The sequence below is a fragment of the Engraulis encrasicolus genome, chromosome 8 (assembly GCF_034702125.1).
Source record: "Engraulis encrasicolus isolate BLACKSEA-1 chromosome 8, IST_EnEncr_1.0, whole genome shotgun sequence".
NCBI classification, from domain to species: Eukaryota; Metazoa; Chordata; class Actinopteri; order Clupeiformes; family Engraulidae; genus Engraulis; species Engraulis encrasicolus.
This window is the reverse complement of record NC_085864.1, coordinates 17,293,428-17,320,801: the sequence shown is the minus strand read 5'-3', so window position 1 is coordinate 17,320,801 and position 27,374 is coordinate 17,293,428. Positions and strand designations below refer to the sequence as shown.

The following is a 27,374-nucleotide window of genomic DNA, read 5'->3' as shown; positions in this document are numbered from 1 at the left end:
TGCATGAAGAAAGCTTATTTCCCTTTTTCATATGTTTTCCTTCCTGTATAACAAATGAAAATGTACACACACACATACGCACAAACACACCCTGATTAAAATGTTGTGGGATAATTCTCCTCTACAGTGATGGGCTGGCTGTCAGATAGCGAAAGATTCCCGGTGCTGACTGTTAAGATGGGCTGCGAGTTGATGGAGCAAGGACAGAGGAACAAACTGCAGACATGGACAATGCCGGCCGTCATTTGCTCACTGTCAACAACCAGAGAAGCTTTCTTCAGAACAGGCTGCCATTCCCAGACGGTGCCACTTCTTTGTGGCTAATGCCACAGTAGCCTTTATATTACCACGGTGGCTGGTGGGGACAGGGGAGGGCTGAACACAAAATAGAGTAGTGTTTTCCAACGGAGGTGGTACAGCCCCCCCAGGGGGAGTTGGGGAGCCCTAGGGGGGCATTGAGAAGGATACAGTTGAGTGGGTGCGGTGCTTGTCAGTGAGCCTATTAGTAGTTTAAATAGTTTTAAAAGGTTTAATAGTAAGGGGGCGTTGGAAGGCTTGAGGTCAAGGGGGCATTGAAATGTTTAGGATGGGATTCATGGGGTGTTTGTTCAAAAAAGGTTGAGAACCACTGAAATAGAGGAATGTTGCATTAAACACTGCTGTGCTTTCTCCAACTGTTGCCACCCAGTGGTCAGATCAGACGATTTTATAGGCCTACGGCAAAGTTTTGTTCAGAATTCAGATTTATCACAACTAGGCCTACTTCAAATTCTATATAATTCAAGTTTATTTTAACTGCTCACGTTAGAGGTTTAATTTCATCGGGTGTAAAATTCTCATGAAATGGAAAAAAAACCTCAATAAAAATCTATCTATCTATCTATCTATCTATCTATCTATCTATCTATCTATCTATCTATCTATCTATCCATCCATCCATCCATCCATCCATCCATCCATCCATCCATCCATCCATCCATCCATCTCTGGGGGGCGCAAGTTTTCACTTTCCGTCTCTTTACGTTTTGGCGTCACGCAACGTCCTACGTCATGTTCCAAGCGGGGTTGATTTTGTAGATTCTGTATATTTTTCTATGCTAAAATACACGTAATATATCACTAACATTTTTATGTTACTATACTTTTCGTCTTCGGATACTGTTCTTACCTTTATATTCAAGGACATTTTTGCTCATAATCTTCCCCAACGCTTGTTTTTCTTGCCTTGGAAATAGGGGCGAGGTGTAACTTTAGCTATTTTGCTCGCTTGAATCCGTTAGCTAGCCGTAGCTGCTAGCCCGAGCCATATATTTTTAAAACGTGACAAATGAAGAAAAAAATTGAGCAAATCTACAAACCTGTGTGAAATTGAACGACATCTAAGCGGGAGTAAGCAGTGGCTCAAGAAAATTATCGAACGCCTGTTTGGAACAAGGACATCAAGCCACCACCACCAGCATCGCTAGCGAAAAACAATACGAATCCTGAATCCTTTTCATCCACCACTGGGAAAGGCAAGTGGCAAGAATCTAAATAAAGGCCTCGAAAGATAGCTAGCAAAGGGTGGACTAGCTAGGTGACCAGCGCCTCCCGGTAGACTGAGGATAGACGCACCCTGGATCCGTGAGCCCAGACGTCACCGAAGGTAAGTTTTGGGTTCAAATATCATTGATGTTTAGTGTTATGGTTATGATTTTACATGCCAATTAACATTATTCTCTTACTGCACGTTCGTATGTATTTATCACGAGCGTATGCTGGACCAGATAACAGCTGGCGATATGTCTGAATTGTCATAACAAATGCTAGACATAGCAGCGATATTGTTGTATGGGGTAGCTAGCAGTTACCCAGCTGTATAAATACATTATATTATTTAGTAAATATATAATTTTGTTAATGGTTACTCTACAGACTTATCTACTTCACAATTTCGTCTGAACCCGCATGTTGTTAACAATCTGTCAGTTCTGTCATTTGTTTCAATAGCTGACTAGGTTAGACAAAGCTAGCAGGCACTGGCTACTTTTACTAGCTATTCGTCATTTGCATGCAAATCAGAAACCGGTATTTACTTATTGTGCCTTGGTGGGCATTGTTCAGGGAATAACACTGAGAAATGCAGTGTATGCATTCTTTTGTAATTTAGGTGCAGTATTCTGCGATACAAACAATATATGCTAAATACATACTGCTATTTTTCTTTTCTACCCAGTCCTCAGCTGATGGCTAACTTTAGCCAGCTAACTAAGCCAGCAAGCTTTCGTGGCACGCACCGGCTAGCGACGCCGCCAGTCTGTTAAACAAAGCTTGACAAGAATCCCCTTGTCCTAATGAACATTCACTGGCATTCGCCATTTCTAAAACACACGCTGTTATAGTAATGGCAGTTCCGATGCGCCCGGTGTTAGTTGAAACTGGTTGAGATAAAAGCTATAGTCTTGAACGCATTGCTAACTACCTGATGGTAACTGTCTGCGTTAGCCAGCTACCCAAAATGATGCACTGCATCCCTGTTATTTAGGTGTTATGTATCATTTAGCTAAACCACAAACCTTCTGATAGACCATTTACTATCACCCCTTGAGTAATTGGAGCTATATAGATGTAACTACACTTGCGTTTAGGTGGTCTGCTTACTGCACAGCATCAGCTGACACTACTTGACAGCATCTTCCCGATGCATTTTCCTTTGGCCACAGATGGAATCTTGCATTATAGAAATGCAATGCAAATGGTGGTTGCGTACAAAATTCACATATACCGTATGTGTGGTATGATATCTGTCCTTTGCTGTTACAATGGCAGCTGTTTTCTATTTCTCGTGACTGAGTAGAGCTCTTTTCAGGTGCAGTTTGTGCAAAATCTTGATGATGGCCTGTAGAAGAAGTAGTGCCTTATTGTAGATGTCTGTGTCTTGGCTGTGGTGCAGTAATTGAGCATCTCAAAACCATTATAATCATCTACTTTGCTCTTTGGTTAGCATAAATCATAATCTAGACACTTGGAAGTAATTTTATATGTGGTAGGGATTCCAGACAAATGTCACTTTCCCAGATGTGAAGTGGCTTTAACGTGGATGTTTTGGTCAGTGTGTCTGTGAATTGTAGGGTGAGCAAAACGCACACATGCACACAGTCACTCGAGTTGGACTGCACATGATGCATTATACGCGTGCGCTACACATGGCTATCAACTTTGATCTGCATTTGCACTCTATACAGTATCCACACACTCAGCAGCTTCAATTAGGCATGCATGTACCAAAGCCATTGCCACATGGTTTCATCAGCTGCTGAAGAAGAGAACAATTGGAAGTGAGGAGGACTGAGGAGACTAGAGTCAGTCAGCGCCTTGTACTCTTGTAATCTTAATAGGTGCAGAGTGCTGGTGTTGGCAGAAAAGACACCGCACATCGGGTAGTGAGATGAAGCTGATTATCGGAGCTCAGTATTATGATAAGCTGACCTGAATAAGAGAGATGTGTCTCAGCACAATCATCCCTCGGAGCCTCTCGCCGGCCCAACACAGACGCTGCAGCAGCAGCACTGGCAGGCAGCAGTGTACTGTCTTTAATGATGCAACCATCAGTAAATATCGGTTGCATATCTCAGCCAAGTTGTCTCAGGTGGGGGAATATGTGCCCTTAGGCCCCAACAACAAATCGTTTTCGTAGGTTTGCTTTTACTAAAATGCTGTTCAGGTCATCGGATGATAATCGCTGGAGAGAAATCTTGGTCTTGGACTTATTCGTGGACATATGATGACTGTGTACATTGTAGAGTAGATGTTGTGTTTTTGAAACTAGTATTTTTATGTGTCATTTTCACATGCCCAAAGGATTTTTTAGATACTCCTTGTGTATCCATATTTACATACATTTTCATCACCAAAACCAATCAAATCAATTGCACCCTCTTTCTGTTTCTTTCAGACATTCTGAGCCTGCCCTTTTCTGTAAGCCAAGAATTTTTACAGACGTTTGCGTAAGAGAGAATAAACCTCAGTTCGTAGAGCTGTTGACGCTAAACCATAACTATGCAGAATAAACTGAATAAACTGTGGGCTCCACGGGGGAAGCCCGTAGCGGAAGGAAAGATTTATACAGTAAAAAGGAAAGCATTAAAAAGGGATATGAGGAAACCTCACACGGCATGCTTTTTGGTTGGGTAAACGGTGTTGATGTGGTGGTACCTCAGATCAGGCTCTGCTATTTCTGTTTGCATCCCTTGAAACTCTCTCAGTGTCAGGAACTTCATGAGTTGATGTTTGTTGTATTCAAGAAGGCTGAGGCATTCATCATCATGAGCCAGCAGTGGCCTAATAGTTAGGAAGTCTATCTTGGCATTGGAAGTTTATGGCGGGTCCATGAGTGGGACATCTAGCCCTACATTTTACTTGGCTGTAGACAACACCTTATACCCAAGTAACTGACAGTCTTTGACAGACTCTGAATGAAGGCGTAAGTGTAACTTAATGTAATGTCATGTTGCGAGCCATCCAACTAAATCTGTCCATTTTTCTTCTCTTCCTCTCTCTCCCTCTCTCCTCCAGCTGGTACCTCGCTCCAGCCTGAACCATGTGAGGGGCCTATCCACCTGCCCAGAGAGGACTCCTCTCCTCCCCCTTCACACAAGACAAGAGTCAGAGAAAACCACGTCTGCCAGAAGGGTCACCAGAAGACCCTGGCCTCCTGAGTGAAGAAGACACTTTTCCCCCCTCCCTCACCCCTCCCTTCCTTCCTCCCTGTGTCCCCCCCCGCCCCTGTTTAACACACTGCACTCGAGCTGTGAGCCACCCCTCACTTGCAGTACTGTCCTCCCTCATTCAGCCTCGGCCCGTTCCCGAGACAGGGACCAGTCATGATGTTCCGAGACCAGGTCAGTTAAGTTACAGGAGGAGGAAACGTGTTGTTGCATTTACGTTGACATGGAGGGTCATTGTGTTTTATTATTGTAGGTTGTGCTTGTGTGAGTGTCTAAGCAAACAGGTCACTAAATGATGAACTGAAATGATGGTTATTACTGGCGTTAACATTTTTGTTGAGCAAGAAGCACTGAGCTTTTTGTTCACGTTGGGTTTTTTCCCCAAGTTGCATACAGTGATTGAACATAGGGGTTCTCAAACTGTTTTAGTCTAGGGACCCCTAATGTAGCAGAGACCATGGCAAGAATCCCTTCTTCCCCATGGGTCCCCATGCCCCACTTTGAGTACCACTGATCTAACAATGCCAGCCTTCCAGTGTATCCCGGCTATCACAGCCGTGCATCTGCCCAAATATCTGTTTCTGGCAATGCTGCCTGGAGTATTTCAATAGAATCTGGGATACTGCAGCATATATACGCTACACCTCTTCCCCAGTTTTTGACAGTGGATGATGAATTCTCTAGAGTGCTAGATGAAGGAAAAATGCAGAACAAACCAAAGATAACAGAGGGGCACCCTGTAAAATATTTGGTGAAAATGCTGCATTGAGATGCTGAAATCACACACACACACTGTTTTGGATGTGTTCCATTTCCCAACCTTGGATTGACACTTGATACACCAAACACAGTAACCTTAGTAGGACATAGTATTGACTAAAACAACACTTGTTTACGAGGCTGACGGCAACCCCAAACGCAATAACCTACCAATGTAAATTATTTCTGCACTCATTCAATATTCTTTTACTGCGAACTGTACAATCATCTTGCATTGTGAATATGTAGGGTCCAGTGCTGTTTTCCAAATAAGACAAAGGTTGTGTTTGTCGTTTTTACTTCCTGCTTGAGTAAGCATGCAACAGTTCGCTCTGCGAACTGACCTCCAGCTACAAAATGGAATGCACTATTAGGCAGTGTAGTAAATCAAGACCTGGTGGATGAGTTACGCTTCCGCTGAGGAGGTCACGGTCAGGGTCAGGCATGGCTGACAGGTGCTGACATATGTCGTTAATAACAGGAGGACATGATCCACTCATCAGTGAAACACTATTTCGATTTCCAATGCTATCGTCCAGTTCGAATTGTGGTACACAACATCGGTCAAAAACGACTGGTCATATATGGCAACATATATCCTAAGTGTATTTCATCGTTTTGATCAGTCCTACACTTGAGTAAAAAATTATTAGCTTGGTGCTGTTGTGCTTCTGTTGAATGACGGGCGTTGTTTGTGAGCGGTGGAATGTCCTACCTCACGCCTGCTGCTTCGAGGGGACACAGACTTGATATGTAAAAAAAAATTCCAATTCTCTGTTTCTGTCAAACCGTTCAAAGCACTTTTAGCTGTATAATTGACAATTGTACGAGCTGTGTTTAAACAGCAATACAATTACAATCATTATTACCTGAGGTCGGGCCAGGTATTGCAATGACCATGACTGTAGAGTTAATTTATTGACCCCGAAGGAAATCAAGGTGTCACAGCAACATGCACAAATACATACAATATGCATTGCGCACCAAATTAAGCATCTAGCACACCTTTGCATACAGCCACACATGAGTAAAACCTCTGTCTGTATTTTTGTGTTTGCACGCGAGTTGTCTTCTGGGGGTGCTAATCATGCATCTAGCCTTGGCCAGGGGTCTAGGTTACCATATCTGATTTCTGTTATTATTGTTTGTGCCAGGTGGGCATTCTGACGGACTGGTTCAAGGCGTGGAACGAGTGCGAGCAAACGGTGGCGCTCCTGTCGCTGCTGAAGCGTGTCTCCCGCACGCAGGCACGCTTCCTCCACATCTGCCTGGAGCACTGGCTGGCCGACTGCACCGAGATCCAGGTGCTGGAGGCTGAGGCCAACAATGCAGGTATAGGGCATATCACACACACACACACACACACTACATACTGGCTGACTGGACAGAGAATGAGTTGAATGAGTCGTTGGTTTTCAACGCCCACTGGACATCATCATAAGCCTTCCAAAGCCCCCTTGATCTCATCACAAGCCTGCCAATTCCCCCATAGTAGTAAAAAAGTAATTATACTAATGCCCCCCAATGGCAACTGAGCACCCCCTCTCTGCTGTCTTCTTCCCAATGCCCCCTGAGGGCTCCCTAGCTCCCCCCGGAGAACTGTAGAGCCCTCATCAGGAACACTAGAACGAATGAGTGATTGAGTGAATGAATGAAAGAAAGAAAGAAAACTGGATAGCACATTAGTTTTGTGAACTCATTGAACTCCAGAAAGATTTGGCAGCATATTACCCCTAGTTCAGCACTGGGAGTGGAAATCACACAGAGCTGAAGGCAAAAAAGACAAAAAGTGTGGATATATACATTTATTTTTAGGACTTTGGTTTGTACTCAGCATTTAGGAAATGCATTCCTAACACTCAGTGATTTTTTTGCTTTGTTTTTGCTGAGAGACAGGGTGTCCTCATAAAAATACTCATTGTGAACATTCATCACCATTATTTCTTTGCTCTAATGGTTCTATTTAAGTATGCCGTTTTGAGCAACCTCTTTGTTTGATTTTTTTTTCTTTCCCAAAGGCCGGTCCTCTCACTACCTTTTATCTAATCTGCTTAACTCATCACCTGACTATTCCCCTCCTCTTGTTGTTTCTTTTTTTTATTCCTTATTTCTTGTCTGACCTTCACTCTTCCTTTTCTGTCATCCCTTCTCTGCTTTCCCCTCCTTCTCCTCTCTACTTGGTTGTTGTTCATATTTTAGCATTGGTTTTTACCTTTTTTTCAGGCCCAACCTAGAATTAATTACCTTTTGAATTATTATTGTTATTATCATCATTGTATTTTATGGACATTGATTTAAGCTCATTGAGATCTGCAGTGGAGTATGATCTTGTACTATACAAACAAATTTTAACTTGACCTCTTCCTCTCCTCCCCCGGTCTGCAGCCATCGTGAGCCAGTGGCACCAGGAGCCCAAGGAGAAGGCGGTGTCGCTGCTGCTGTCGCACCTGCCGCTGCTGCAGCCGCGCAACAGCGAGGCCAAGTGCGAGTACATGCGTCTGCTGCAGAAGGTGCTGAGCCACACCATCGAGAGCAGCCTGTTTGTGGAGGAGAGCCGGCAGCTGCTGTCCTACGCCCTCATCCACCCGGCCACCACGCTGGACGACCGCACCTCCCTGGCCATGTGGCTCAACCACCTGGAGGAGCACCTCTCGGCCCGGCCGCCCCCGCCCCCGCCACAGCAGCCGCAGTCCCACTACAGCCACCTGCGCCAGGGCTCGGACGAGTGGGCGTGCCCCCCGGAGGTGCAGGACGCGGCCCACATCTGGCATGACCAACACGGGCAGCAGCAGCTGGGCCTGGGCGGCTCGTCTTCGTCTTGCAGCTCGCCGCCGGGCCAGAACGGACACCTGCCCTTCCATAGTCCTGGAGGAGGGCTGCCCTCGCCCATCAATAGCGCAGGTCAGTGGGTGAGGAGGGAGGGAGGGCTAGGGTGCAACGACATTTGAGGTGACTTGTCTTGTCACTTGTGAGCGTTTTTTTTCTTGTCATTTACGTTGGGAGTGCCACAGAATGGTGACAATACTCTGCACAACCCAATCACTAGTTGAGTTTTTTTTGACTACTGGTTGGATTGCCATGGCTGGCTTATAGCATGCTGATGTTTTTAATTGTATTCTATTGTATTTCATTATCATATATGCATAGTTATCAGACGATATCTTCCGTATCTGGACTGTGTGTAGTAATAGCCACTGAAGTGTTCAGTATCAATGTCCTTAGTTGGGTCCTGTCGGCACAATTGTAGCCTTGGTTCCATGAAGGTAACATTTTTGTCTAACATAACTTAATTATTTGGGCTATAACAATGTTGTATCGAACCAAGAAATCTCAATACACACTCTGCAAGATGCATGATGCAAGAAGGCATTATTGTAAGACGCTCTTTCAAAGTTCTGTTATCCTTCGGTCTAGAAATCTCCACATGATGTTATGTGATACTGCTTCATATCAATATTATTAATTAATCATTAGTAGCATCTTGTAGGCTAATCGACCTGTAAACATCATAGTTTTTAATGCATCATTTTATTTTATAATGCTGGCAAATGTGAAAAAGTAAATGAATTAATTTTAAAAGATGCATTAAAAAAATCGTGGGTTTTATTGAACCGTAGGTCAAAAATCGTGATGTGAAACTCGAAAGTCGTGAGTTGTGTTTATCGTTACAGCCTTATTAATGCATTATATTTTTTGTCCATATTTCGTTCAGGTATGGTGTCGCAACTGCAGCCCAGCCCCCTGAAGCGCTCCATGTCCCTGATCCCCTCCAGTGGTCCCGGGTGCGGCTCCGACTGGCTGAGCCCCTCGGACGAGCAGCAGCCGGGCCAGCTGGGCGGCCGGGGAGGAGGCCCCGGGGGCCCTGAACATGCGCCCCTCTCTCCCCAGAGCAGCGTGGCATCCTCCGGCAGCGAGCAGACCGAGGAGCAGGGCTCCGCACGCAACACCTTCCAGGAGGATGGCAGCGGCATGAAAGGTCTGAGAGAGGCGTGCCCACACACGCGTGCCCACACACACACACACACACACACACACACACACACACACACACACACACACACACACACACACACACACACACACACACACACACACACACACACACACACACCGGTGGCCATGTGTCCTTAATAAATCACACTAACACACACCACAACAAGCTATACAAGCTATTTCTCAAGCTCACCAAAATGCTGTCAGTGCTGTGAAGTCCTCTAACTAGTGACTGACCTGCGTTCATACTGTGGCTATTCTACATACATTGTGTGGCCCGAATAAGGTCTACTTTGTCGTCAAAACAGCATGTAAACGTGGCAGATCTGTTAAATTATTATGAAAGGGGCCCTACCGTGGCTGATATGGTAGGGCACACACTTACCACTTGGCCGACCCGGGTTCGATTCCCGGTCCGGGTCCTTTGCCGGTCCTTCCCCATCTCACTCTCCCAGCTCACTTCCTGTCTCTTCTCCACTATCCTGTCTCACAAAAACCAATAAAGGCTTAAAAAGCCCCAAAAAAATACTTAAGAAAAAAAAAATACAGTCCCAAGAAAAAGTTTGTACACCCTTTGAAATTTCTTACCTTTCTGTTAAAATTGGTCATAAAACATGGTCTGATCTTCCCGAAAATCACAAGAAGGAACAACCAGAGTCTGCTTTAACTAATTCAACCCCAACATTTACAAGTTTTCATATTTTCATTGGCCATAAGATGTAAACATTCACAGGACAGCAAGGCATAAGTAAGTACACCCATAGCATTCAATAAGTTTTAACCCTACGTTAGTCACAATAACCTCAACCAGATGTTTCCTGTAGTTGCAGATCAGATTAACAAAACAATCTGGATGTATCTGGTCTCCCTCTTCTTTAGAAAACTGCCTCTCGTCAGCAAGGTTTGTGGGATGTCTGGAGTGCATAGCTTTCTTGACTTCATGCCATATAATCTCAATTGTTTTTTGTCAGGGCTTTGACTGGGCTATTCCAGAATGTGTATTTCATTATTATGAAGCCATTCTAAAGTCGATTTGCTTCTAAAGTTTGGGTTGTTGTCACATTTCAGGACCCATACTCTTGTGTGCTTCAACTGTTTGACAGACTATCTCACTTTTTTCTGTAAAATATCTCGATAAACTTCTGAGTTCATTGTTCCACTGATAATAGCAAACTGAAAAGGGCCTGAGGCAGGAAGGTAGCCACATATAATGATGCTCCCGCCACCATACTCAAAGGTGGAGATGATGTGTTGGTGAAGGTGTGGTTCTCCAGTTCTCCTCCAAACATGACATTGTGTGTTCCCCTGAACAATTCAACTTTGGTTTCAACGTTGGTCTACAGAATATTTTGCAGTAATTCTATGAAGCATATAAATGTTTTTTTTCGCAAACTTCAAAGGTGCAGCAATATTTTTTTGGTCAGAAACCCCATTCATTTTAGATTGGCAGAATTAATCCCATTTTTAGCTATTCTTGGTTACATCTCCTCTTCTGAGTATGGTGGCGGGAGCATCATTATATGCGGCTTCCTTGCTGCCTCAGGCCCTTGACAGTTTGCTATTATCAGTGGAACAATGAACTCAAATTTATTGTGATATTTTACAGAAAAAACGTGAGGAAGTCTGTCACACAGTTGAAGCACACAAGAGTATGGGTCCTGAAATGTGACAACAACCCAAACTTTAGAAGCAAATCGACTTTAGAATGGCTTCATAATAATGAAATACACATTCTGAAATAGCCCAGTCAAAGCCCTGACAAAAAAAAATTGAGATTATATGGCATGAAGTCAAGAAAGCTATGCACTCCAGACATCCCACAAACCTTGCTGACGAGAGGCAGTTCTCTAAAGAAGAGGGAGACAAGATACAAACAGATTGTTTTGTTAATCTGATCTGCAACTACAGGACAAGTCTGGTTGATGATATTGCAACTAACTGAGGGTTAAAACCTACTTAATGCAAGGGTGTACTTACTTATGCCCTGCTCTCCTGTGAATGTTATGGCCTTATGACCAATAAAAATATGATAACATGTAAATGTTTGGGTGGAATTAATTAAAGCAGACTCTGGTTGTTCCTTCTTGAGATTTCCGGGAAGATCAGACCATGTTTTATGATGAATTTTGACAGAAATGTAAGAAATTTCAAAGGGTGTACAAACTTTTTCCTGGGACTGTATATATTATGAAAGAAGGTAGATGCGTTTCATATTACTTGTTGGAATAATGACCGGTAGGCAGGCATGGGGCGATGGTAGCTCAGGTGGTAGAGGAGCAGTTTGGCAACCAGAGAGTTGCAGGTTCGAGCCCTGCTCTGCCTGATTCCATCAACGTGTCCTTGAGCAAGATCCTTAACACCAAGTTGCTCCTGGTGGCAGGGTGCTACCCTGCGTGGCAGCCACTGCCACCGGTGTGTGAATAGGTGAGGTGCTCAAAGCAGTGGAAAGGTGCTATATAAATGCAGTCAATTTACCATTTCCTTTTATGTGTTTGGTATGGGTTGGTGAGAGGTTTTTCGTTGTGTTCTCCTTTTCAGATGTGCCCACGTGGCTGAAGAGTCTGCGTCTGCACAAGTACGCCTCCCTCTTCTCCCAGATGAGCTATGAGGAGATGATGACCCTCTCCGAGCACCATCTGGAGTCTCAGGTGGGGCAGGTGTGGGACGCACGCACACACACACACACACACACACACACACACACACACACACACACACACACACACACACACACACACACACACAAATGCTCTCTCGCGCTTTCTGACGTGCTCTCTGTCTGTCTGTCTGTTTGTCAGACGATCTTTCTGTCTGTTGGTCGATCTGTCTGTCTGTCTGTGTGTCTCAAGCTCACATCGCAAACATGCTTTGATCCCTCTCTCTAATTCAGACCACACACATACGCAAACTGCACATACATCTCAGATACCCATTAACAATGCATCAGTACATCAATAATCCATTGTAAGACTCTTTTTAACATAATAATTGTACTTGTATAGCACTGTGTCATACAAGACATGTAACTCAAAGTGCTTAACAAATGGGAAAAAACATAATTGTTAGAAATGGATTTAAAAGGAGAGGTATAGAGAAGAGGCATAAATAGCAGGAAGGCAGAGGAAGAAGAGATAGATAGAGATTGTAGAGTCATAAGGTCAACGTAGGTTAGGACCAGGATTCTTAGATGCGTAAGGTCTATAGTGGCTGGGCCTTTTACCGGTATATAAAATGTGTCTGCACATGAATGAATATCCATGTCTCATTGTACGCACTTCCACTGTTTGTGTGTGTGTGTGTGTGTGTGTGTGTGTGTGTGTGTGTGTGTGTGCGTGTGCGTGTGCGTGTGCGTGTGCGTGTGCGTGTGCGCGTGCGCGTGCGCGTGCGCGTGCGCGTGCGCGTGTGTGTGTTTCTCCCTAGAACGTGACCAAAGGAGCAAGGCACAAGATTGCCCTGAGCATCCAAAAGCTACGCGAGAGGCAAAGTCTCCTGAAGTCTTTAGAAAAGGTGAGCATTTTTAACATTGTAAGAGAGATTTGGGGCTTTTCATGACTTGTGTAACTTTATCGTCCCCTGCCAACTTTCTAAGAGGGGCCTAAATAAGCCTTCAGTTGGCTAGTGGATGTTGCCAATTGAATACCAATATGAGATTTCCATGTGGCAGTGCAGCATTGTTCATTGTTGATTCCTCCGATAATTGTCTGATTATAATCAAAGGTACAGTTTGTAGGATGTTGCATCCTCCTTTTTATGTATGAAAAGTATAATTTTGCACAGTCAAAATATACTTTTCATTTGATGGTGGTGGTAAGTGTATTCATGAAAAAGGTAATATTTGTGAAGGAGTAGCATGAATTCTGGAAACAAGCTACTGAAATGATTGCATACTAACTACATTTTAAATTCATCTGATGAGGCAATAGGCAGATTATCCTGTAGGTGGTGGTAAAACACCATCTGTGAATAACAGGATGCCAGACCTCGATGGCGATGCCCAAGGTTTGGGCCACACCAAAAGACTGACCTAACACGCCATGTAGTGTTCTATATCTGGACGGACATAATTCTAGCCTGGGCGAATAGCCGACTGTTGACTCCGTCAATCAGTCTGGCAAAAGCCATGAGAAATCCGTCTCCGTGGACGATGGGAGATGGTCTGATCTTACTCTATCATTTAAATTAATTGAAGTTCCAAACTCAAATGAAAACCCATATTTTGCTTTATTAGCATGCCTGTTACGTTAACGCGTCGCAAAAGCATACAAATAACAAAAGGAAAGTGTGAATATAGTTACCTTAACCAATCAGTAACGGAGCTCGCGAGTGAGTTCTACGTCACCATTCTCAACTGTTTGCTGATTGGCGAAACACTGAGAGAACCGAGCTCGAGGCTTTTGCCAGACGATGTGCGGAGCCAAAATCTTTGGGTGGAGTACAGAGGATGGCGTCGCGAGGCTAACATAATTCACCCTCTTGTGGTATGTCTTTCTTATGACGTCCTGGAGTTTGGGAACATGCAACAGTTATTTTGCAAACTAACCAACCAACCACCACAAACAAACTGTAAACAAAATCCCATTGAAACAATATTAAAATTCAAATATCTTTAAGTTAGTGTCCCCTTTTGTAACATTTTTTTTAATTACTATTTTTTAAGATTGACTTTATTTTATGATGGGACAGTGAGAGAGTGATAGGAAGTGAGTTGGGAGAGAGAGATGCAACAGCCCTGCGCCCCAGCGTTAAAGGGTTTATGAAACGAAAACAAACGGTCATTCACATTAAAGCCTTGTTTTTTCTGATAGCATCGATGAGACTTTGAACCCAATCATCCTGGAGGAACTTCTGAAAATGGCAACTCAAAGTGTGAATTCTGTGAAATTTGGTTTGACTAATGAGCTGGGCTGTGACATCAAAGAGGAGAGTCCCTGGTTTGCTAGTATGGCGATCTGAGAAAACAACACATATTTGATGGACCCACATCTTATAAAGGAACCAAAATTCTGATACAAACATCAGCGTGTCGAAAAACCACACATCCAACCTCATGAGAAAAAAAAACAGCAGCACAAATCTATTTCAGAGGCACTGATACATCTGCAGAAAGTGACATGTCTGACAGGCAAAGTGACGATTGTTGACATAGCCTGACAGTTCATTTTGTTTATGCTTACGGTTGCTAAGGGCGCTTTGCCATGACCCAAAGATGACATGGCGTGTGTATTTGTTGACAAATGGGGGGCATTTTGATTCAATTGCGCGATATAGTGTGATTGAAATGCATGTAGGCTACATGCAAAAATATCATCAACTAGAGAAAAAACGGAGGTATTAGGCTGTTGGAAAAACACCCTAGATAGCCTGAGTCCTCAGCATATTTTTAGTGTTTATCATTATTATTATTTTTTTGTGCTCAAAGTCACAGGCGTCGCGTGTCCCTCAGCCTGACTCTGAGGACGAGGTGTGTCCAAACGTCAGCCACACGTGCACCACTATACTAAAAACAAACAATCAATGCTTCAAAGTAGGCCTACGCTATGTGCATCTCCGTTTATTCGCTAAGCAGTAGCCCAGTCTGTGAGTTGGCTGTCCTCGACCGAGAGCACCACGCTGATGCGCGGATATCCTCCCAAAACCAATTTATTGACCAGTTGAATGGCAATCAACAAAAAGTGCATATTCCGAGAGCATTCGCATCGGTTTGGCATGTAATGTGCATTACCCTTTCCTGAAAACAACATACAAAGCAGATGGACAAGGTAAAACGAGTAGCCTAAGCAGTGCACTCACCTGTCTTCGTGCCCGAGCAGTTACAGGGGCAGTTTCAGTCTGCACGCCGGCGATGTCAATTGTTGGAACTGCTTGAGGCAATAGCATTCTCTTCAGTCCAACCATGCCCGCGATCTCCACATTTGTGGTGAAGCACGAGGGGTGGAAATGTGCCGAGCACAACAGTGACCACGAGCTTGCTTCAAAACCACGCATTGGATCCACAGAGCCCTAGCTTGTTTTAGCCTTCTCCTTGTCGGCCACAGTTCCATCATTCTTCACAGAAGGGAACGTGTGCAAAGATATTCCTTCTGTCAAGTAGCCATTTTTGCAGCTGGCACCGTTCGGCCCTCCAGCAACACACTGCTTGACACTGCGCTTTGTTTTGGTACTAGCCGCCATTGATCTGAACAAGGTGGAATGAGGTGAACTCTCCCCTTCTATGTCACGCATATCATTTGCATAAAATTTGCATGTCACGAAAAAAAGCAAACATAACACTTTTTGGGAACGTTTTAACATGACTTGTAGGACAAAATATCACCCAGACAATATCCCATTTTATTCACAAGGCTTAGAACTTTCAGAATCTGTCCTGGAAATGGTCAAATTCCTTTACTTTGTTTTCGTTTCATAAACCCTTTAAAGCCACAGTAAGGCCTAATATCCCTTTTGTGATGATGTGTGTGTCTGTCCAGGACATTCTGGAGGGTGGGAACGTGCGTAACGCGCTGCAGGAGCTGCAGCAGATCATCATCACGCCCATCAAGGCCTACGGTCCCATGTGCAGCACGCCACGGGAATCCGACCACGGCGCCTCGACAACCAAAGGCAGCGCGGAGGAGAAAGGGGAGGGGTCGAGCGAGGGCGTCGGCGGCTTCCAGTCCAACAGCTCGCCCGCCTGTGACAGCGAGTCGTCCTCGGCACCTATCGGAGACGGAGACATCGCAGGCCAGTTCACCCGCGTCATGGGCAAAGGTCAGTTCAGTTAATTGGCACAGCGAATGCGTTGTACATTACAAAACTAGACACATCGGCTACCAATAGTTTACCTTAAGGTTTGAAGGTTTAGAAAGCTGAGATGACCACCATAGATTTCAAAGTGTGTACATTTCTGGACCATTGTCACACAAGGGTTTGCTTGTTTGTTTATTATTTCTGAGCTTGTCTGTGTGTGTGATGTTTGATTCAGTGTGCACACAGCTCTTAGTGTCCAGACCAGACGAGGAGAACATCAGCTGTTACCTTCAACTCATCGAGAAGTGCTTGACGCACGAGGTATGCACCTGTGTCTTGAACCCGAACTTTTGGCTTCAAGTGCATATTGTCTTGTCTACAGTGGTGGTTTAAGACATTCTATTTCCTGTTACTGTACTTCCAAGGAACATAATCAAAACATGTGCTTTCCAGTTAATAAAATGATGTGATGTGGTGTGATGCTATGGGGCGTCTGTGGGGCAGCCGTGGCCTAATGGTTAGGGAGTGAGTTTTTGGATCAGAAGGTTGATGTTGATGATGATGATTTATTTCAGATGTTACAATCGAGACGGTAGGAATCACCACCCACACTTTCACTTCAAATTAATGGAAATGATTACATTTATTAATATTGATAACTGCTATAACTAAGTGGCTTTGGATAGAAGTGTCACTGATGTGGCACAGTGCATATACAGCCAACATTGCACATTGGGGACCCAGGTTCGATTGCGACTTAGGCCGTTTCCCAGTTCTTGCCCATCTCCGTCTCCCACTACTTTCCTGTGTCTCTGAACTGCACTATCCAAATAAAGGCTAAAGCCATAAAATACTTAAAAAATGACATAAAAAAGTGTCAACTTAGTGTGTGATATGATGTGAGCACTAACTTGTGCATAATTGCTGCCCCGCCGGCAGGCGTTTACGGAGACGCAGAAGAAGAGGCTGGCCTCCTGGAAGCAGCAGGTGCTGAAGCTACTGCGCCTTTTCCCCAGGAAAGCCATGATGGACATGCCCATGTACCGCCAGAAAGGGTGAGGCCTCACACAACACTGGCTACTCGTATGTTTAACATGTCCATGTATGCATAAAAAAAGGTTTACGCTCTCCTCTTTCCTCTTTCTCATATAACGTGTGTGTGTGTGTGTGTGTGTGTGTGTGTGTGTGTGTGTGTGTGTGTGTGTGTGTGTGTGTGTGTGTGTGTGTGTGTGTGTGTGTGTGTCGTGTGTGTGTGTGTGTGTGTGTGTGTGTGTGTGTGTGTGTGTGTGTGTGTGTTGTGCATTGCCCATGTGCTGACAGAAAGGGTGAGGGGATCACACTCAATTCTAGTCACACATTTTTTGCTGTATAAAATCCTACTTGAAAAGTCCCAGTTTTATTTCGTTGCATGTGTGAAATAACAGCTGTACATCTGTCCCGCCTTAATTCTGCTTCATTCAGGATTTTACAAAGCACTGTGACTTTTCGACTCAATGGATCCCAGACACCTACTAAGCTGTCTGTGCCATAGCTGAAAGCACAGAGCAGCCAAATAGTCAAATAATATCCACACTCCGCAGAAGTTCACTTGCTGGGTTTTGATTTTGTGAAAAAAGTTTCGACTTACAAGGTCTGTGTCAGGTGTCTTTTTTTTTCTATGGTTGTACTTAACCATCTCTCTCCCCTCCCATTGCCTCTGTGTTTTCCAGCTGGGCTTACGGCTCCAACTCGCTCCCCACAGCTGGCTCTGTGGGCGCGTTAGGCCGGCGGGGCCAGCGGCAGTTCCAGATGCCCCCCAGGGGGATGCCGCCGGGCCGCATGGGCATCCTGAGCCCGGGGGGCATGGGGGGCGCCTCGCCAAGACACACCCTCACCAGCCCCGCGCTGCCCGGCCAGGGACGACAGGTGGGGTGAAACATGCACACGCAGCCACACGTGCACAGACTAGCCACACACACACACACACACACACACACACACTGAGACACACTGAGACACACAGGTATTTGTGCACACAATGCACTTCAAAGGTTTTGATAAACTGTCATAATGTGTCTTTACATTGTAATTAGAGATGAGGACGCCGCTCCAGAATGCGTTTTAATCACAGTTTGACTGACTTGTCTTTTATATACTTTTTCTTAATGTTTAAAACATTGGACATTGGAATAATGATGTACATGAATGTTTTTGGAAGCTTCAATCCCTTGTGCCTTTACTCTACAGTACACCAGAGTAACTGTTGTGCTCCTCTCCTCTCCTCTCCTCTCCTCTCCTCTCCTCTGTGCCGTGTAGAATCTGTGGTTTGCCAACCCGGGAGGCAGCAACAGCATGCCCAGCCAGAGCCGCAGCTCTGTCCAGAGGACCCACTCGCTGCCCGTACACACCTCCCCTCAGACCATGCTCCTCTTCCAGCAGCAAGGTAACTCTCCCCTGGCTGGAGGGATGGATGGATGGATGGCTGGATGGCTGGAGGGAGGGAGGGAGTGACGCATAGATTCATAACAAGGGAAACATAATTGGATTGAGGGGTGGAGGAAGGGGAAGGAAGGATGTGTGAGTGGGGTAAATCTAGATGGATGGATGGATGCTATGGCCGGATAGATGATGAATGATTAATAGAGCCCAATGCTCCATGACTTAGATACCCTGAGCATGGTACTGTCCCGCTGGACAGCTCCCTGGGGCCACCGTTTTGGGCTGCCCCCTTAGCAGGGGCGAGGCATAAATGCAATTGTGAGCAGTGTGCTGTGTCACAATGACCATGGGAGTGTCCCAGTTGGACTGTACATGCTGTACATGCTTTTACTACGACTGGCTAACTCCTGTAGTGTGAAAGTGAAGGGAGTAACTGATGGGATTTTATTTTTCCAATATGTTTCGTGGTGGTGTTGTCCCAGTCTTCTGACCCGCTCTCCCTACTGCTCTCCCTTTTCTAGAATGCCAAGTGCCAGGCACAGACCTGGAGATCAACCCCACACTGGAGTCTCTCTGCCTCAGTATGACGGAGCACGCCTTAGGGGGTGAGCTTTGTCTGAACACACACACACTTACCAACACACACACTTACATAGGGCTGGGCAATATGACGATACATATTGTGATGGAAAAGTGTATATTGTGCCTTTTCTCTTCTATTGTGATAAACTAATTGTATGCATTATTACAGCTAATTTAATATAATTTCATAACATTTCGAGTTGTCACTATACATGCTCCAAGTTCATATAACTGTAAAAAGAAGAATAAAAAGATACATTTTCAAGAAACATGGTTTTGCAACATGACGCAGTAAACAGAAAATAAAGAGAATAACTGAAAACAAACTTAATTGTGGTATATTGTGATATATATTTTTATCGTGATGTAAAGTAATCCTGATTTAGAAGAAAAAAATCCATATCGTCCAGCACTACACTTTCACAAACAGTCTCTTGCATTCTCCAATGCGTGCGTGCCCCCAACTCACCCTTACATTTTGTGGTTATCTTCAGACTAGTTACATCAATACACAAGTAGTCAGCGTTATTGTTTAGACTTCTTGGCCAATTATATGAATTTGTTCCATGGAATCACTGATGGTCGTCTATTGCAACTTTTAGGCCGACTATTACAGCAACAGAACAACATTGACGATGAAAAGTGAAAGTGATTTCTTTTTTTTCTCCTCTCTCTTTCCCTCAAACAGATGGAATGGACAGAACATCGACAATATGAAAACCCTAAATGCAAGTGAAAAGAAAACCAAGAGAAAAACAAAAACACACACACACACACACACACACAAACGGCAACAGTTACATTTTGTACCTGAATCATGAGTGGTCCAGCACATATGTATATGCTTATGTCAAAACGAAAACAAAAGAAAAAAAAAGATGGAAAAAAAGAGATGCAAGGAAAAAGAAAAGGAAAGAAAACAAGTCACTACAGAAAAAAAATGACAAACTAACTGTGTATATGTTATCTGATATTTTTCTACTTTATTATACTTAACTAAGTTTATTATAAGTGGAATACAAATGATTATTATATTACAAGAGAGTGTGAGCTAGAGGGCAGGGGGTCAGGGTTGGGCGGGGTGTAGTGGGGCGGGTTGGTAGTTAATGATTGCAACAGCTCAGTTTATTTTGCTGGACCGTGACCTTGAGACGGAACAGGTCAAGGTGTGCCCACCTGCCCCCTCGGATTTCCCTTTTGGTTCTGCAATTGATTGGTGCTGTCTTTAAAAGGGGTAGGGGGGGATCTTGTGGTCTTGTTTTTTTTTTGTTTTTTTTTTACTGCTCTTGTCCTTGGGCAGGATGGGAGGCTTAGTAACACTGCCCCCTTATGCATCCCCCACACCAAACTCCTTGGATACCCTCCCACCCCACACACACAAACACTACCATCATGCATGACTCACAGAAACGCACAGAAGTACAGACAAACCAAATCATAGACACGCACACACGCGCACACACACACACAGTGTGCAGACCTCTGGTCTATTTTCCAAGCTCTTAGTCTAGATCACTCTCCTCGATCCCTCCACAAACTCCAAACGCAACACACAGACCCATCCCCTCAATGTGATCACCCCAAGCCAACCCTCCACCCCCTCCCAATAATGATAACAGTACCATTCAGAGCCCATTAATACTGACATATACATCTATACACATGCACTTCAAAAAATAGCTGTGTGGACAGTGCTGTGTCTTCAGCTCTGAAGCCTGCCTGCCTGCCTACCTGAATGGCTGGCTGGCTGCTTCCCTCTGTAGCCCGCCACGGTAGAGTTGTCTTGCAAAAACGCGCAAACTAAAAGTGATGAGGAATCTTTCACAAGAGCCAAGGGGTTCTGTGCGGCCCTCTCGGGCTGGCCCCCTGAGGTCTTGGCCAAAGCTGGCTGCTGGCTCTCACTCGCCCCCCACCCCCCTCCCTTGTCAACCCTCCTCTGGGGGTCCTGGGGGAGGTTTTTTTTTAGGGGGGTGACTGGAACTTTGTACACTAGTGGGAGTTGCACTGGCCTTTTTTTTCTCGTGAAACCCCCCTACCTATCCCATTCTTCTTCCTCATCTTCCTCTTCCTCCTGCCCCGAACCAGATGAGGCCAAGAGGGGGTGTGGATGACTTTGCATGGGAGGCTTTTGTCTTTTTTTCCCTGGTTTATTTGTTCATGGGGCAGGGTGACTGTTTTTTCTGTTTTCTGTTTTTTGTTTTTTCCCCCCCGTTATTTCTTTTTCAGAGCTGGACTCATGTCGTGTTGATGTTTTGGAATGAGATATCAAAGCATGTTGACATCTTTTTTTATTTTTTATTATTTTCTTTCATTTCTTCAAACCTCATACCTACCCATTTAGGACGATGTAAAAAAAAAAAACAAGTGAAGAGACAAGTGCACTCTAGTAAAACGCAAAACTAGTTTCAAGTGCGATACTCCCAGCCCCATGTCTGTCTGTCTGTCTGTCCGTCCTCTTTTTCCTATCTCCTTTCTTTTCCTCCTCCTCCTCCTCCTCCTCCTCCTTCTCCTCCTCCTCCTCCTCCTCTGTCCTCTGTCCCCTGTCCCAGTCGCCAGAGAAGCCAGTTTTTGGGAGATTTAATGAATCACGTCATATGAAGGTGGTCCTATAATATGCTTGCATTGTCATCTCTTCACACTCAACATTATTCAGGTGCAGTCTCAAGCAAGCCATTTCACTGGAACATGCAAAAGAGTGGAGGTGCTTGTATAGTACTTATTTGGTCTTAATTATTATTATTATTATATATTATTATTATTATTTGTTTTTCTTTTTTTCTTTTGGATCCCTCCTTCATTCCTCTTTTGGCAGGGAAGACAGAAAGAAAGACAGGGTTTCCATATTTCCTCAGAGGGCCTTGGCTGATCTGTTTATCCAGTAAAACTTTGTTATTTACCAAATACACTTCATCTGCGCTCATTTGTTCATTTTTCATTGTGTTTGTGTGCGTGTGTGTGAGGGAGAGGGGGAGAGAGAGTGTGTATGGGTCACTTTTTGGTTTGTCATCTTGTGGGAAAATACCAGGGCTGTACATGTTCTGGTCAAACCATTCCTCTTGGATTTCAACAGGTCAGTTGCCTTTCATCCAGTGCTTGCATACATCTCTCGAAAATGGCCAAACTATTATTTGGTTTGATGGAAAGCTAACAAGCTAGCAAGCTAGCAATTTTATTGCAAGTAGGTCAAGTGTAAGTCTGACCAGAATATGATTATTACTGAATCCTTACCATCACAACATGTCCTTTCTCTGCTTTATTATGTCAACTTTTAATATAAGGTGCCCCTTCTTTAAATTCAAGCCTGCCTGCTGTCTGGATGTTCAGGTACAGGTTGCCCTTTCATTCATTCACCAGCCAAAGTATTCACTTTCACATTACACAACGTAATCTTGAAAAATCCTTTTTGGTTTTCAAGTACATAGTAGTGTGAGATTGGTGTAGTGAAGTGTGGAAGAAGATTATGCTTCTAGAAGGAGTCTAGAGGGCTTGATACAGTCTAGCCAAGGGCAAGTAGGTCTGTCCAGAAATGCCAACAGTGATCCACCACTTCCCAGGCCATTCATTGTAATATAAATATGGGTCTGAGAAGTGCTGTTGTGCATAAGGGAGATTCGGTTGTTGCCACAATATCATTTTACTACTAGCGGCCACAGTCCTCAGCAGCAGCACCCACTTTCAGCCTATGTGGCATCGCAAATTTGCCTCATTTTCATGTAGACCGCGCATACTGTGAAATCCACCATTGCCATCACCTGAAGCAGTTGTCTTTTCCTCTCATTTCTGCTTAACAAACAAAACATTAAACATGGGCAAGAGTGCGTCAATTTGGGACAATATGGGGACGGCTGGTGGGGAAAATAACTCATCGACCTTGTGCATGAATGCTGTTGCCACTTGTTTTTAAATCATCAGCTTAAAATTCACTCAGGGACACTGGGTCACTTTCACCTCACATGCAACCCACCTCTTTTCCAAACGTAATATCGCCCCTCTACACACACAGAGAGACCAAAAGGTGCTCCGACAATTATCCCCCCTACCCACGTAAATGACACATTGAAACTTCTAGAAGATGAAGCACCAACACCTCACCCGAACCCAATTCGACTGTCAGAAATGTGCATTTTACATAATGGCAAAAAATCGCATCATGATGTGGACCAAGTTGTGGGAGAGAAAATCTTGACAAATGTAGTACTGTACTGTTTGCATGTGTTTACACGAGTGCTTGGTGTATGATTGTTACTCTCTTAAAAAGCCTAATTTCATTCACTAATTGTTTACCTTGTTAAATTAAGACATTTGGCTGCTTAGAAGTGTTGCAGAGTGATGAGTTCCTTGAGGAGAGAAAGTCTTTCAAAAGGTCACAGATCTTCATATAGAGGACATTTCTATTCTCTTGTTAAATATTGTAAACGTTTGCAGCTGTGAACTTGAACATTTTCTTAAGTAAGCAGAAGGAAGAGCGGGCCTCACATGCCATGGGGGTGTAGAGCACCTACTGAACGGCTTTTGTGCAAAACCTGATTTGATTAACTGTGTGCTGTAAACTTGAGAAGAGCTTATTGGCTTTTTTTTTTTAAAGGTTATTGTCCAAACATTTTTTACAACTATCTCCAAGCTACTGTAACTACATAATGTTCCTTAATTCGCCTTATTTCAAAATTAATTTCCGTATTCCCATTTTCTTTTGCCAACATGTCATTCATTTTTTCAGGTTTGTGGGATGTTCAACCATGATTGCAGGCATTATGTACACTTTTAACAGAATGCTGCCATCCAATCAGCTGTGTTCAGTGTGAATTCTTTCCTAATCATTGGCTGATGCGTCTGTCCATCAGATGTCAGGATTCAATATTTAGGCTACCTGTCTAAGTAAGTCATATACCATCTTATCTCACATTTCCATTTGAGGTTTTTTTCCCCCCCAGGAATAACCAGTTTAGTCAATTTTGTGATTTTTATCATCTTGCTTGTGGAACGATCAAACTTTCAAGCCTGAACATCTCTCAAAAGTCAGTGTGAAAAATATATATATAAAAAATCAAATCCCAGAGTTCCAAAGAGTTTGTAGGAAGTGTTCCCTTTACCAAAAGGGATAAAGAAGGTAACAAGGCATCAGTGGAGTGGAAATACTGATAGACTAAAGGACTGTAAAATCAACTATGATTTTTTTTTTCTTGTTCGTGTTTTTGGCTATTTGTTTTGTGTAAATGAAGGGTGGCATCATGAATCTTGACTTGATTTGTTTGTTTGTATTTGTTGTTGCATGCAAATATGAGGAATTGAGCTGAACAAAAAAAAATAGTGATGAGGCTGTGCCTTTTTCTGTCATTTTTTTTATACAATTAGTTGTTCTCAAATCAAGTAATGCATTCATGGATAACCAATGACCAGCCAGGGTGTATTTCTCACCACAGGATTGCTGTGGTGTGGCCATAGTAACTAGACATTTAAAATGTCTCTTCTGGTTACAGTGGCTCCGTGATGAACCCCTAGACTTAAAAAATACCCGATACACAAAACAAGGGTTGGAAGCAGGTTTTTCTGCCCATAAATTCTTAATAGGCCTACTGTATGTAGCATCTGGGAAGGCGGACCCTATATGAAAATGGCTGTTATAGAAATTTTAAAATAAAACCAAGGTCCTCTGCTCTACACAGGCATGAGGAACAAGAGGGCCAATCCAAACTGTATGTTTTTTGCCATCCCCCCCTTTTACCCGTTTTGCTGTTGGGCAATTGGACATGCCCACCACCCTTTTCTCCCCTCCTGCTGCTGCTTGGACAAGGGGCCCCGCCAGTGGTCTCAGTAGACCAGTCGAGCCTGGCTGTCCTTCTCTGACCCTCAGACTGACCCATTACTGTGATTTGTTGTGTCTGAGAAGAGAGGGGTGATGTGTAAGCGCAGTCTGCTTGTCATTTACAAAGGGCATAGGTCTTTGTTATAGGCTACACAAAGACCAATGGGCATGTTCTGTTATCTTCCTTGCTGGCGAATAACTGAACATGTCCATCCTCGGTTCAGACAGTTAAAAAAAACCTGCTGGATTTTCCTTCTTAATACAGGCGACTTGAATATCTGATTTACCTGTCTTGAATATTCATTGCAATCAGCTGATTCAGATTTGGAGGTTCGTGGTGTGTTCAGATTTGTAGCAGAGTTTTTCACTATCTGAACTTGGGTTCAACACCTCTGTAAAAAGCTACAGAGACTGAAAGTCACACGGGTGCTGTACCTGCATTGCAAAGACTGGAAGTAAGACGATATTTCCAGTGATACTGCTGATAAATTACTCTGTCTTCTGCAAGGCGTTGTATCAGTCAAGAGGAATGGTAGAAACATATTTACTATATTGACTTTTCTCTTCCCTATTCCCCCGCCCAACTTTTTTTTTTTACATTCTTGCCATGCTACACATACAATGAATGAGGTCCAACTGATATTAAAAACTGTTCATGTTTTGCAAAGTGTAAGATGGCGTCTTGATTATTTTTGTCTGATCGCGCAGTCTGATTTTTACCATACTGGTGACAATCCAAAATTAAAGCAGTACAGAGTAAGGAAGGAGATTCCACGGACTACACATGTATTCTGTACACATGAAGGACCTACTGCGTGCGTGCGTGCCTGCGTGTGTGTGCGTGCGTGTGTGCGTGTGCGTGCGAGGGGGATGAAGACACAAACATATAGAGAGGATGAGACAGAGGCATGGCTCTTCCTCATTCTTACCCATAGGATTTGCATCAGCCAATTCAATAAACCTAATTAATAAACAGCATTGCAGTCACTTTGGTGAGCCTGCGTCCAGAGCACAGATTTAATGTAAATAAGGACAGTCATGGGTAAGCAGTTAGAGCGTCAGACTTGTAGCCCAAAGGTTGCCGGTTCGACTCCCGACCCGCCAGGTTGGTGGGGGTAGTAATCAACCAGTGCTCTCCCCCATCCTCCTCCATGACTGAGGTACCCTGAGCATGGTACCGTCCTGCCGCACTGCTCCCCAGGGGCGCCATTGAGGGCTGCCCCCTTGCACGGGTGAGGCATAAATGCAATTTCGTTGTGTGCAGTGTGCTGTGGAGTGCTATGCCACAACGACAATGGGAGTTATTATAATAATTATTATTATTATTATTAATAAAATCTAAGAAGGACTTCTTCTGAATTCAGTTTTTTTCAAAACCATGCCCAAAACCACATGACCGCCCAGTTAGATGTACAGTTCTGTAAGTAGGCCTATTTTTCAGTGTCAGGACCATTCTGAGATCTGTTGTCTCTTTGGCATCCATTGCCAGTGAAATCTGTGTATTTGTAATTATAGGCCTGTAATACTTCCATCCATACATTGTTGATGCAATGGAACACCCTCTGCTGGACAGGTTCAGATGCTTGTGCTTGTCATTCTACTGCAGCACACGGTAAGGACAGGTGAGTGAATTCACTGCTGCAACTTTTTTCAAAATGTAAATTTATACTAACACCTGATTTTATTGCAAGAAAAATGAAGAAAGGCCAGCGGGAAATGTTTAATGTTATTGTTGTTTATATGCATTATTTCCCATAGTTCCCATACTTGCTTCTCATAACATGCTAAGGTGCAAACATGATATTTATTTGGACATGAAGACCATACGGCTCTACATTTGGTTTACATGCCATGGTCATTCATACAAAGACCAGATTAATATACTATACTGCCCTACAATATCAGAACGCAGTATCTTGAAATGGTCGAAAATGGGTTTAGACCGGAAATTGGCTTTAAAATACCTTCTTTTTCTTGTGTTAAAATGTTTTGGTCCAACTTGGTCCCGTTTTAGAAAAAAAAAGATAAAAACTGATTATACTGCGCTTTTTTGTTTTAGGAGGTTATGTCGTACTAGCCAAGAACGCAGTATATCACACAATATACAGCACTTCTCCATTGAAACTGTGGTTTTGCTGTAGACAGTAATACCACAACAGAATGTAGTATCTTGATTTTTCAGCTAATAAGTAATGAGAATGTTGTTTTTTTGCTTTTTTCTTGTGTGCATAAATTTCCACCATTAAAAAGTATTATATGGAAGTGTCATCACCGCTTTACCTCCAACACAGTTGCGTGGCCAGAAAGGAAACTTTAAAGCCTTTTTTCTCAGTTTGCCAGTTTGTCACTGTTCATGTAAAGCAGTTGACTGCTATGCAGAACTATCC

The 27,374-nt window shown here is 43.8% G+C and overlaps 1 protein-coding gene across 2 annotated transcripts; it reads left to right on the top strand.

The window, feature by feature from the left end:
- The first annotated feature begins 1,041 nt into the window (after positions 1-1,041).
- Positions 1,042-23,967, top strand: LOC134454223 (protein Smaug homolog 2). 2 transcript variants are annotated; one of them, XM_063205077.1, is made up of 14 exons: positions 1,042-1,645; positions 4,555-4,880; positions 6,620-6,797; positions 7,851-8,366; positions 9,178-9,441; positions 11,997-12,106; positions 12,879-12,965; positions 15,926-16,205; positions 16,420-16,505; positions 17,124-17,239; positions 17,894-18,089; positions 18,480-18,606; positions 19,124-19,207; positions 19,873-23,967. In XM_063205077.1, the coding sequence occupies exons 2-14, from the start codon at positions 4,863-4,865 to the stop codon at positions 19,899-19,901; spliced, it is 2,091 nt and encodes a 696-aa protein (XP_063061147.1). In that variant the 5' UTR covers positions 1,042-1,645; positions 4,555-4,862; the 3' UTR covers positions 19,902-23,967. The 2 variants fall into 2 exon arrangements, with proteins under 2 accessions (XP_063061147.1, XP_063061146.1); XM_063205076.1 differs by having other exon boundaries at positions 11,997-12,115.
- The last annotated feature ends 3,407 nt before the right edge of the window (positions 23,968-27,374 follow it).